This window comes from Cavia porcellus, unplaced genomic scaffold (assembly GCF_034190915.1).
Source record: "Cavia porcellus strain 051 isolate PalLab524CR breed Dunkin Hartley unplaced genomic scaffold, mCavPor4.1 scaffold_5, whole genome shotgun sequence".
Taxonomy (NCBI): domain Eukaryota; kingdom Metazoa; phylum Chordata; class Mammalia; order Rodentia; family Caviidae; genus Cavia; species Cavia porcellus.
This window is the reverse complement of record NW_026947488.1, coordinates 82,259,276-82,272,928: the sequence shown is the minus strand read 5'-3', so window position 1 is coordinate 82,272,928 and position 13,653 is coordinate 82,259,276. Positions and strand designations below refer to the sequence as shown.

Genomic DNA, 13,653 nt, shown 5'->3' with positions numbered 1-13,653 from the left:
GGTGGTGGTGTCTGCATGAGATGGCAATGTGGGTGGTCTGGAACCTCACGAAGAAGCAAGTGATTCACTCTCAGGTAGGGGTCTGCATAGTCCACAAGCAGGAATGCGCACACCCTGGTTAATCTACAGACCCTGTTTGCCCATTTATTCTCTCTCTGCCACCTGAGGGGTGGGGCTTCTCTTGCCCTCAGTGAGTACTGGTAAGGATGCTACCAGGATGCAGTGTTCCCTGGTGATTAGAGAAGAAATGATGGAGCAAAGGGACTGCTGTACATTGAGTCTGACCCAGGAGTTCAGCCTCCACAATGCTCATACATTCATTTGTTCCCTGAAGATATTTGAAACACTCACATAATGTCTGTACCCCAGAGGGGCAGGCGCTGGAGCAGTGTAGACCAACTGTAGTGACTCCACTTCCCCTCTTCAATGATCTAGTTGTTAAGTTTGATCTACATGTATTATCTTTCAGTTAATTTTCTGACTGAAAGCACTGTATAAGCACCATATCACCCAGCTTCAGTATATGCTCTCTGATCACCTCTGACAGGACTCCTAGTCAGTCATGTTGAATCCAAAAAGCAATTTATTTGATTTTTAGATACATCTCTTTGCTTTTTTGTAGTTTATGTAGGCAGTATAATACACATCCCTAGCGTTTTAGTACAAATAAATAACCCATCATGTCATATAACATGCAAGAGTACAATGAATAGATTCATTTACCTCCTCTCTTATTCTGTAATTGTCATACACTATATTAACACTTTGTAATCTACAAAATATAATATTTCTTGCTATGAAATGAATGCATGAATTTTAAAGACACTCAAAGGAAAAGGAGTCTTTTACATTTAACCATATTTATCATTTATGGTGCATTCTTTCTTTCCTAAGAAAGCTAGACATTTGCCTATTCTTTCGATGTTTATATTGAATTTTCAATATTGAATAATTTCTATTGATCCATAAAGTTTAAGTTCTTTTTTCTGTAAATGCAAAATTCCATCCAGTGAATTTTTATTTTAGATGGTTTTTTTAATTTCAAGTTTTATAGTTTCTTATTGATGTTTTCCATTTTTTATTATTTATTAGAGCAGTTTCCTTCATGTCCTTGAGCATAGTTACAATAGTTGATTTAAAAACCTCATCAGCTATAGTCATATCTCAAAGATACCATAGGTTCAGTTCCAGTCACGGAAATAAATTATCATAATAAAGTGACTTAATGAATTTTTTCAGGTACATAAAAATTATATTTATACTATATTGCAGTCTATTAAATGGCAACAGCATAATATCTAAAATGTACATATTTTAACTTAAAAATATTTTTTGTTAGAGATGCTAACAATCAGCTGAGTCTTCAGTTAAGCTATAACTGTTTTGTTCACAGAATGTTTCAGCTTGATGTTTACTGTTGCTGACTAACTAGCCTGGTAGTTGCTGAAGGTTAGAGTGGTTATGGAATCTTATTAAAATAAGACAATGAAGTTTTGGCGAACTGAGTCCTTTTATGAAAGAGTCCCCTGAGGAATGCTATTTTACCACAGAAGATATGACTGAATTATTATGAATTGCTCAATTGCTGTGAGCTCATGATAAAACTTTTAAAGAGTCACTTTTCATGAATAGTCAAATAAGCTGGGTTTTTTGGGATGGACTATATTCCTGGGAATTTGCTATGATCATTGCTGAAATGATAACAATAGATTTTAAATAGTATTTAAACTTAGTTGATAAAGTAGCGGTAAAATTTGAGAGCATAAGTTCCAGTTCTTAAGTAAGAACTTGGAATCCTCAAATCATCTAAAAGGGTTAGAATCAACTTCCTCTAAACTATTTTGATACTTTGATTTCCTTTCTAAAATCATGACTCTTCTGACATAGAATGGTGAGTTCTTTGCAGGATTTCAATTTAATTTGCAACTGATCCATCAATTTGCTATAGTTTCTACATCAGCACCTGCTGCTTCACCTTGTTGTTTTATGTTAATAAAAAAGGTTTAAAGTTCATGAACCAGCCTCTGCTAGCTTCAAACTTTTCTGTAGTTTCCTCACATTTCTCAGCCAGTCTTCACTTCCCTGGCACTCCTCCAGATTAGGCTTTGGCTTAAGTGAATGTTGTAGCGGATTTGATTTTCTTTCCAGACCAATAAAACTTTCTCCGTATCGACAAAAAGCTATTTTACCTTATAATTTGTATGCTCACTGGAGTAGAACTTTTAGCTTCTTTTTTCCCTTTACATTCACAATTGGATAATTGCTTAGTACAAGAGACTTACCTTTCAACCTATCTTGGCTTTTGACAGCCTTTCTCATTAAACTTAATCACTTCTAGCTTTTGATTTAAAATAGAGATACATGACTCCTCCTTTCACTTAAATTTTTTAAGTTAATTGTGGGAATATTAACTGGCTTAATTTCAATATTATTATAGGGTCTCAGAAAATAGGAAGGTGTAAGGACAGAAAGAGAGAAGAGGAATGGTTGGTTGGTAGAGTAGCCAGAACACATACTTAAAATATATTGATTAAGCTCATCATCTTATTGGAGCATGGTTCGTGGGGCCCCAAAACAACTACCATAGTAATATCAAAGATCAGTAATTATAGCTCACCGGAACAGGTAAGATTACAATAGTAAAGTTTTTTTGTTTTGTTTTTGCTTTTTTGTTTGGGTTCCCCCCCCCCCCCCCCGGGATTGAACTCACAACTTTGTGTTTGCCAAGCAGGCACTTTATGCCACTGAGCTAAATACCCAGCAGAATAGTAAAGTTTTTAAAATATAATGAGAATTATCAAACTATGATGCAGATCTTCTATTTACTGAAGGGAGTACATGCTGTGAAAAAAATGGTATAGATAGATTTGTTTGACACAGGGTTGTCACAATCTTCTAAAATATGCTATATCTGAGAAGCACAATAAAGCAAAGAGAAATAAAACAAGTTATGCCTTTCCATATGTCACATGAGACAACTTGAGGTTGGTTTCTATTGGCTGTCTATTTTTCTGAGTAAAGGCCACACATTCTATTTCTTTGCAAGTCAAGTAATTTTGGATGGTATACTGAACACTGTAGATATTGTTACAAAGACTGGATTCTGCTATGTTCCTTCAAATGTACTGATTTTCTATTTTGTTTTGTTTTGTCTTAACAAAGAGTTAATCTGACCAAATTCAAAACCTGTAAAAGACTCTCCTTTGGGTATGTATCAACTAAAATATCAACTGTTTTAGCTGTAGGTGAGTTGCTTAGATAAGAGGTAAGCCAAGGGGCTGGGGATTTAGCTCAGCGGCATAAGCACCTGCCTTGCAAGCAGGCAGTTGTGAGTTCGATCCCTGGTACCGATAAAAATGAAAAAGACAAAAAACAAAAAGAGGTAAGCCAAGGATTTAGGTTTGAGCCTTCCTTCTATCTTCTGTGGACATTACTTCATTTCTCAGAGGTCGGGGCTGCCTTAATCTCTATCCTCTAGTCTTTAGGCCAAAATGAATACATATTTCTACCAGACTTTTTGCTTCTCTATATGGTGTAAACTATATCCTAACTTTAGTCCAATAGCCTTTAAAAACTAAAAGAAGGAACCCACCAAATTCCATGTTCATTTTCAATATTTACCATGATTTTCATAGACTAATTTTTAGAGCAGTCTTTGGTTCATAGAAAAACTAAGCAGGAAGTAGAGAATTTCTATATACCTCCTGCTCTTACATATGTACAGTATCTCCTGTTATTGACATTATGCACTAGAATTATGCATTTGGTCCAATCCGTAAACCAACACTGATACATTATTATTACTCAAAATTCATATTTATATGAAGGTTCACTATTGGTCTTGCATATTCTGAATTCTGATACATACATAATGAAATATAGCCCCTTTATAGTGTCACACAGAATAGTTTTACTGTTGTCCCAAATCCTCTGTGTTTCACCTATCTTTCCTTGCCCCTAAGGTTTGACAACAGTATTTTTTTTAACCAATGTTGTATAGTTTTGCTTTTTCCAGAATGTTTTGTAGTTGCAATAATACAATATGTAACCTTTTCAGTTTGGCATCCTTCGTTTAGTAATATGTCCTCTCAAGTTCTTACATTCCTTCCCTTGTAAACTTGGTTTAGGCCATTCTCCACTGTTTTTAAGGAATTATTTTGTCCAGAAATTATTATCTGTGGGAAAGTTGATCTGACATAAACTGCACAGTCATTAAAGAAGAAAAATTTTAAATACAAATGAATACATTTAACACAAATAACCAGACTCTAATTAACAAATCAAAATAGACGTATCAGTAGTTTATCTTAGATTATCCTGTAATTATTAAATTTCAGAATGGGAGAGACCATAATGATTATCCACTGTACAACAGGCTTTAAAGGCGAGTCGTAATACCTATCACATATAGTAATGAGATATCATTATTTCATTACTCGTGCTGTACTATTTTCAACAATTATGTTCTAAATATATATAACAAACCTGTCAAGGCTGCTTCACGTATAGATTTAATTTGTAGAAAAACTTCTCCTTTCAGTGAAGTCCAGTCCTGAAAATTATTATATATTTCATTTTTAATAGTGGTTAGCTCCTTTTTAATAAAAGTAAGCAATGAAAGAGTCTTATTCCAGAAATAGTTGAACTCCGACAATCTTTGACTACAAAATAATAAAGTAAAACATTAGAATTTTTAAAAAATAGCATAATAAATATTTCTTCAAAATGATTTTAGAAGGATCATATAATCTACTATCTAAATGGAGACAATTTTGAAAGTAAAAGGTATTATTCATAATATGCTGAGGCAACATTTAAACCAGAAATAACTCCAATAGAATGAACTATATGGTCATGTCCACTCTTTTCCATTTTTAACTGTAAAGAAATTTATACACATTTATTCTATTAAGTTTTTTATTAATTCAATAGCAAAATGTAGAGAAGAAAGTTTGGTCAGAACAATTTGGTAAGAGCCTAAATGAGAATGTCAGATCATGTGTGACAGCATCCTTCCACTGCTTTTATCACATGCCACAATTCAAAATAATCACATATTTTTGCCCTCTCAGAGATTTGTTACTCCAGACACTCTATTAATTTCATTAATAATCAAGCCTGATGCATACATAGATTTGGAAGTTATTTGCAAAAAGGTGATGACTGAAGCCATGGGAATGTGTTATTTGGCCAGTATTTATGCCCTTTAGTATACTAAGATCTTTGGTACAGAAACTATATCTGTCTTGCTCATCATAATCTCCTTCCTTAGCATCTAGAACAGGACCCATGATACTGTACGTGCTTAATAAATATTGACCAATGAAGGAAGGAAATGAGAAATATTCAGTTGGAGGAATGGAGAAGTGAGAAGTGCTCATGACAACACACTGGACAATACTGATATTTAAGAATGTCTCAAAATTTCTCAAAAGGAGGACTAAGCAGTGAGTTAGGAAGAAAAAGTATCACAAAAAGCAGAAGATTTCAAGAAGAAATAATGGTCTATGTTCAAAGCCTCAGATAAAGACTAAAGAAAGGTCTTGTTAATCTGGTTTTAAGGAGGCCTTTGATGACCTCAAAGAAAGGCATCAGGTACCAGAGGACTAAGCAGTGAAGCAAAAGTAAGAAACAGTCACCGTGAGCCACTGCCCATCAAGATTCCTGACTGAAGAGGCAATGATGGAGTGTAGGATGGTACATGAGATGAGATTCACCAAGTGTGTACACAGTGAAGAGGGAAAGAGAATGAGTGTAGTCACAGAGGCAAAAAACACAGATGTGCAAAGCCTGAGAAAAGCCAAACAGAAAACAGAGGTTGAAAGATTCACCTTTTCCGTGAGTGATTCTGCGAAAGTAAGGTTGGCCTGGGTGATCAGAAGCTGCAGGTGATAATGATTTAATCAGCATGCAGGTGATAATGATTTAATCAGCATGCACTGCTAAGAAGGATGCTGATTTCAGAAAGCAGAGAAAGATTACAAACCAGGAGTCAAATGTGAGCATGGGAAGCCTGAATGTGGAGTCAGGAACTGATGTGGCAGAGAGACAAGGACCAAGAAGCAAGTTAAGATAAGGGACCTATCCTGAGGTGCTGTAGGGCAGCTGTTGAGATCAAGCTGCATCCAGGGAAGTCAGAGCCTAAGAGAACATTTAACAGCAGGAAAAATGTGGATATAGATGCCTCTGTGAGGATGAGGGTGAGGAACAAAAAATCTGAATCGATCAACTAAAAGCAGATCCCAGTTTTATGGAGCCTCAGTCTATATAATTTCTTGAAAAGCACAAAAGTGGTAACAATAAAACTAGGTTTAAAGGTGTGTAAAATTGTCTATAGAATGAGAAAAAACACTACAAGTAAAACTTTAACAGTTGATAGCTTTCACTAGTATCACAAAATACAGGAAAATACTTTTTGAACAGTTCTACAATTTTTTTTGCCTACAATTTTTGCCTTCATGCTCCACAATCTTTTTATACAAATGAAGAATCATGTTAGAATTTTACATGTTAAGAGGATATAGAAATTGTACAGCCTTTCACTTAGCATGCTTTTAGTAGAAAGACCTCTGGCTTTGTAGCTCATTATTAGTAATGTGACATAAATATTCAGTGTTGTCAAAGCTGAAGAAAATCCCTACCAAATGTTTTATGTGTAAGAATTCTGGCATCTCTAAAATTCTTAAATGTTCCTGGAAATAATGAAACTCATGAACCAGTTTATCCTAGATGTCATCCTTGAAGTAGTATATTACATTGTGTATGTGTGCTGATGGAAACAATCTAGGAGCACTGTACCGCCGAATCACATCTCCAGGCCTTTTTATTTTTTACTTTTTTTTTTTTTTTAATTTTGAGACAGTCTCACTAATTGCACAGGCTGGCCTCAAAATCTGATCCTCCTTCAGTAGATGGGATTATAGATATACAACACCACTCCCTGCCTGTTATGACTTTTATATTTAGTAATTGTAGTAATTTTTGTCTTCAGGAGGAAACAATTTCTCCAGTGTATAAGAATAACCACTAGTCACTGAATTATCAAATAATTCAAGAACTTTCATTGAAAATTTATCATTTTAGTTATTTGATACAATCTGAACATTATTGCTATGATTTGCTTTTTATGACAGAATCATTTCTATTGCTAACACTGCTCATGCTTACTTTTATTTCAGTAATTTTTTAAAGATTCATACACATCCAAGTTTTTAGTCTACAATTTTTTACTTGTTTTATTGAAACTGTTCTAAAATGTCTTTCCAACTGGCAATTATAATGATGGATTCTCCAGTCAACTTTCCCTTAGAGAGATCCCCCAAGCCTGTAATTACCCTAGAGGCATAGTGACATCATAAGGGGGACAGAGAGGAAACTGGAATGGAAAGATAATTTTTAAACAATTAAAACCAAACCATTTACTTTTACCAGTGGCCCTCCCAGAACTCTGGAATGAAGTCTCCAGTGGGAGGACCTGAAACTTAAGCGTTTAATTCATAGTAAATCTGTCTGACTCGGTAACCTTAACTTCTCTGTAATGTGAGGCAAGCCACACAGCTGCTATGAGATGAGTAGCACTGATGAGCCTAAACAGAACAGAGAGGAATTCTCACAGAGAATCTATTGTTAACTGCCTGGAAGTAGATATCAAGACTGAGTGTTTTAAGATAAATATAATTAAGCAAGTAGAGGTAAAAGGTCTTAGCATATTACTGAGCTCTATGTAGAAACATCCTCCTATATAGAAAAATGTAAGCAAGAAGAGAAACCATGCCTTCCCATGAAGCAAGCTCCACCATACTGATGGGTAAGAACTTCAACCAGAAGAAAAACTATAGCTTCCCATGAAACAAGCTGTGCTATGCTTAGTGGTAAGAGCCTCAGCCAGAAGAGAAACCACGCCTTCCCGTGAAATAAGCTCCACCATGCTGATCTGTAAGAGGCTCAACCAGAAGCGAAACCATGACTTTCGATAAGCCAGCCGTGTGCAGGCTGAAAAATCAGAAAAGCATTGCCCGCACCCACCCCCTGCTGATTCAGAGGTCTCAGGGTGAGAAGATAGCAACTAGGGGAAAGGGAACAGCTTGATGCTTATGTTGTTTGGTTGACTGCAGACCTGGGGCTAGGGGTCTGAGCATCTACTTGGAGGATGGCAGTGTGTGTTGTGCCAACTGTGGGGGTCTTGTTTTTGCAATCCAATGCTTTGTTCCATTTTACTATTTTGTTCTATCCCTGCATCTGGTAAACTGAGCAACCATTTTGAAGATAACAATGTACAGTATTATTCTCAGTGCTTTGTTTTGTTCCAATTTATTGTTTTGTTTTATTCAATGTTATGTTTTAATTGGTTTTAATTCTGTTTTGTTTTGTTTGATTTTGCTATGTCTGATAGTACAGACAACTATTGTGAAGATAGCAAGATATGGTAGCCATTGTTGATTTCCTACTGTCCTGTTTTGAAGTTCTGTGCTACTTTCACTGCTGTGTTTTGATTGGCTTCATTCTGTTTTGTTTTGTTGGATTCTATTCTTTTTAAAATGAAATTTAAAAAAGAAAAAAAATACAAACAACATGAAAACAAATACTAAAACAAGTTTACTAAGGTTACAGAATAAAAGATCCACGTGAAAAAATAAATTTTATTATTAATAATCAATTCCAAAAAATAAAATTAAAAAAGCTTCATTCATAAGCAAAGAGAATAAATCATTTACAAGTAAATTTAATAAAAGAAGTACAAGAAAGCAAAATAAAACATTTTCAAGAGAACTAAAGATCTCTTGAAAGGCTCAACCATGAAAATGTATTAAAATATTCAGTATTTAAAGGTGGTAAATCTCCCCAAAGTGATTAGAACTGCAGTAATATATCTATCAAAATTCTAGTGGTTTATTTTGCAAAAATTGACAAAATGATCCTAAAATACATATGGAAATGCAAGGAACCCAGAATAACCAAAATTAACTTCAAAACAGAGAAAAAGAAATCAGGAGGGCTCAAATTTCTTGATTTCAAAACTTACTGAAAACAATAGTATTCAAAAGAGTGTGGTTAAGAAAACATATAGATTAATGGAATAGAACAGAGTATATATAATTTTTCTATTCATGGTAAATTGACTCTAGATAAAGATCTAAAGTAATGGATAAAATAGCTAGATAAATTGAATGTTCATATTTAAAAAGATGAATATAAATTCTTACCTTATACACGAAAACTAAATTAAATGACTCATAGACCTAAATGTAAGAACTATAATAAAAAAAAAACTTAAAATTTAGAAGAAACTATAGAAAAATATCTTTGTGACCTCAAGACTTAGGTAGTTCTTAAATATACCACCAAAAGTACAAACCATAAAAAAAGATAAAATATTTATATTTCATCAAAAATAACAATTTCTGTCTTCAAAACACACCACTAAGAAAATGAACAGCTTAGGTGAAAATACTTGTAAATCATACTTCATATAGATGACTTTTACCCATAATATATGAAAACTCTAAAAAATCCTATCAGAAAAAAACTTAATTCAAAAATGAGCAAAAGCTTTGAATAGATAATTCATGAAATATATACAAATGGTTAATAAGCATATGAAACAATGATAAGCATCATTAGTAATTCTGAAAACAATTCAAAGCCACAGAGATAATATTTCACACCCACTAGAAAGGATATAATCTAAAAAAAAAAAAAAAAAAAAAGAAAGACAATAATAAGTGTTTATGAGAATCTGGAAAAACTAGAATCCTTTTTCCTGGTGGGAATATAAAATTGTATAGCCACTTCTGAAAATAGTTTGGCAATTTTTTAAAAACTAAATATAAATTAACCACATGATCCAGTAATTCCATACTTTGGTATCTAATCCAAAGGAATGAAAACACATCATACATCCCCCACGAAAATCTTGTGATTGTTTACATTAGCATTATTCAAAAGCATCACCATGTTGAAAGCAATCCAAATGTCTATCCATGAGTAAGGTGGTAAACAAATGTGGTATATACATACAATGAAACATTATCTAGCAATAAAAATGGATGAATTGTTGATAAATGCCACAACACAGATAAACCTCAAAAACATTATTAGTGAAAGAATTCAGATTCAAGACCACATATTATATGATTCTATATATCTGAAATATTTAGCAAAATATAATTCTATTGAAACACAAAGAAGTTTCATGGTTATATAGGATGGGGGTACAAACAGGCTGACAAATGACAAGAGTCTTTTGGGATATGACTTAAATGTCACAACTACTAGCACAACTCTGTAGGCTTATTAGAATCATTAAGTTGTTACTTAACAGAGATTGATTTTATGGTATGTAAATTATATCTCAATAAAGCTGTTATTTATTTATTTAGGTCTCACAACCTCATGCTTCCCAGGCAGGCGCTCAAACCACTGAGCTAAATCCCAGGCACTAAAACTGTTTTTAGTATATGTGCTGCCAGAGTGAGCACAATAAAGATGTTTTTTAAAAAGATGTGATGTGATGAACAAAAAGATCAAAGTTAGAAAACAAAATAAATATAGAAGATGTAGGAAAAAGAGGAAAAAATTACTGGGACCCTCGGTGAAGCTAAAGCAATAAAGTGAAAGAAAACTAAGAGGAAAGATTTTTAAAGTTAGTTTTGAACATATCAGAAATAAAATGGTCACCATGCCTGCCAAGTCTAAGTACTTTATATTTCAAAAATCTTATGAAGGTTTCAAAATAGAAGTCCTCTAAAAGTGAACAATGTCAGAATAGTTTGAATTCAACCTAATTTAGAATTGGGTCTATACTATTTTATATGAAGTACAGAATACTTATCTCCCATATTGATTTTTAGTATCTATTTTATAGACCTTCTACAGTTAATTTTCATTTTCAAAGGAAAATGTGTTCTGATTAGTGCATGTGTTAAACCAGATAAAGCACATTGCACATACTCCCAATCAGTCTCATGCTAAAGAAATGTTGTAAATTATATCAGGAAAAACAGGGTGTGAAGAACACTTTGATGGAGGCTAAGTGATTAAGCCCAAATGTAATTAAACAAATGAGAAAAATCTAAAGAGAGCAACATGACCCAAAATCAGAGATCTTTGATCTACTCAAAGTTCTTTTTGGGTTCAGTTTTAAAAATAACATTTGAGAAAGATGCTCAGGCTTCTTTCCTTTACCAGTTTAAGAAAGATTACAGCTCCTTTTCTTAAAAACTAAATATAAATTTATAAATATATAAATATATAAAGGGCTCATTAAGTTTCATATTCTGATAGATACTTTTAAATAATCAATAAACTAGCTTAAGTCAGCTTTTAGTAATACAGAAGTCACTGAATCCTATAGCCTTTGATTGGATTTTATTTTTACCAATACACATTTTCCTAAATATCTACCAGTAAAAGGATAAATAAAATCAACAACTATTTTCATTCTTCATGGCACACTTCAATTTGTACTAAATGTTTACTTAGTTACTCCAGAGTTGTTTTTAGCATGTACTATTTCTTTACATATCAAATTTCAAGCTCCTAATTTGTGACTTTTTAGCTAAAAAAATGAACAAAAATCACAGATCTATGGAAAATGAGAATAAAAGTAAACAGTTCAAAAGTATAGCGCCAGGCTGAGAACACAGCTCAGTAGCAGGATGCATGCCTAAGTATATGCAAGGCATTGGGTTCAATCCCTTGCACCATAAGTAAATGGATAAATATTAATATATAAATGTGTAATTCAAAATTAAAATACAGAAAAATGTCTAAATATATATATGCCTAAATTTCTTCAAGAATTTGAAACACTGCAAATAACATGCAAAAATACAAATAATGACGATCAATGTATCACTTCCATAATATCCTGAAGCAACACCATTTATGTGTGATCTACTCCTGGTTTAACTTCAAAAATGTAGTCAATCTCACATTCATGAGCATACTGGTTGATAAAACAGCTGGGACTTCTCTTAATGGATCTAAACCAAAGCTATTAGAGGAGCCAAGAACTCAGGGTCCTGACTAAAACAGGAGAGTTGGGGCAACATAGACAGTATCAGCCTGCTGGTTCACTACCGGGTTCCCAGAAAAGGGCCAGAAGGATTTGTTTGAGGTTTTACTTACTTGTTTATTCATTTAAAATCACTTAGCATCAGTTACATGTGAGGCATTTATGAAAGGAAGATGCCCTGTAGATTATCACTAGAAAATGTATAAAAATTTCATTAGCCTAGAGAATTTTTTGGTCTCTTTAACTTATTTTATTTTAAAGAGAATAAAACCAGGCAAAATAAAACAGAACAAAGCAAATCAAAACACACCAGTGTGACACAGGATTTCAAAATGATACAAAATCAACAATGGTTACTATGATACCTCTTGTCTTCAAAATAGCTGCAGATACCTTCAGACAGTAAAAATGACGCAAAACACAAGAGTAAAACCAAAATAACAAAGGACTTGAATACAAGATAATATTAAATCCAAAATGGCTACCATAATAGATCTATCTTTAAAATAGCTGCCCATGCCATTGGATATAACAAAATCAAATAAAACAAAATGGAATAAAACCAACCCAACAAAACAATGAAAATGATACAGGACTTCCATACAAGATAATAAGGAATTAATAATGGCTACCATCTTCAGAAGGAGATCCCCCATAGAAGCCTAGAGAATTTTTTTAACAGAATGCTTCTGTTAAAATAATTTGATTAAAAACAAAACAACCATAATATTTAAAATAATCAGTATACTTTTTGTTATCCAGGACCTGTGTCATTGCCATGTTGATTTTAATTTATTTCCCTTTTCTAAGAGCTAAAAGTTCTTCAAATTCACAAGGAATCATTTTTTTCTTATAAACATCCTCAATATATCAATGTATTTTGAAAAAAATGTACTCCCTAGTTTCTTTAGAGCATGGGATTTTATCTTTATTTGTTACCACCAAAGATGACATAAAAGCAGAATTAACACCATTTATGTTGGGAAATTTCTAAATTTAGGGAGATTATTATCATTAGAACGTTCCCCTATTCTGTTATTTCTGTAATTTTCATTGAGCTCTGGACATCCAATATGACTAGAAATGCTGATCATGAGAAAAATAGACTAGCTACTGTGTTTTAATTTTAAATGCTACTATAAAATAAGGGCAAAACAATGTGTTAACAGAACAAGACATTTGCATAATTTAAATTTTATCAGTAAAACTATCAGTTGATATAATGTTCATAAAAGTGATTTCCATTTTCTCAATCAGATACAGAAACTATATTACTCAAATGTGTTTGAATGTTTATAAAGTTAGTATTCAATGTATCTTTTCAATCTTTATGATTTTTCCATTTCTAAGGGTAATCTCACTTGAAGATTTGTGATTTTCTGTGTTTAATTTTCAACTCATTGCAAACAACTCAGCTCTTTCTGTACTCTCTAAAACTCATTTTCTTTTTTTCTTTTTTTTGCAGGGGGAATTCCATTTCTTCTTTTTTTAAAAAAATATTTTATTTAAAAGGAAAAAAAAAGCAGAACAAAACAAAACAGTGTAAGGGTACAAGTAATTCAGAACTACAGAAAAGCAAAAAACAAAAAACAGTATGCTATCACCAGTTAATAGATTACTCGCTATCATCTTAGAAA

General features: G+C 33.0%; 1 protein-coding gene across 1 annotated transcript in view; it reads right to left on the bottom strand.

Annotated features, from left to right (window-relative positions):
* Positions 1-13,653, bottom strand: part of Lekr1 (leucine, glutamate and lysine rich 1) — a 188,704-nt gene that overhangs the window by 118,842 nt on the left and 56,209 nt on the right. Inside the window, 3 exon segments of the mRNA XM_063249239.1 lie at positions 4,486-4,661; positions 13,378-13,416; positions 13,418-13,444. Coding sequence (XP_063105309.1) covers positions 4,486-4,661; positions 13,378-13,416; positions 13,418-13,444 — 242 coding nt within the window.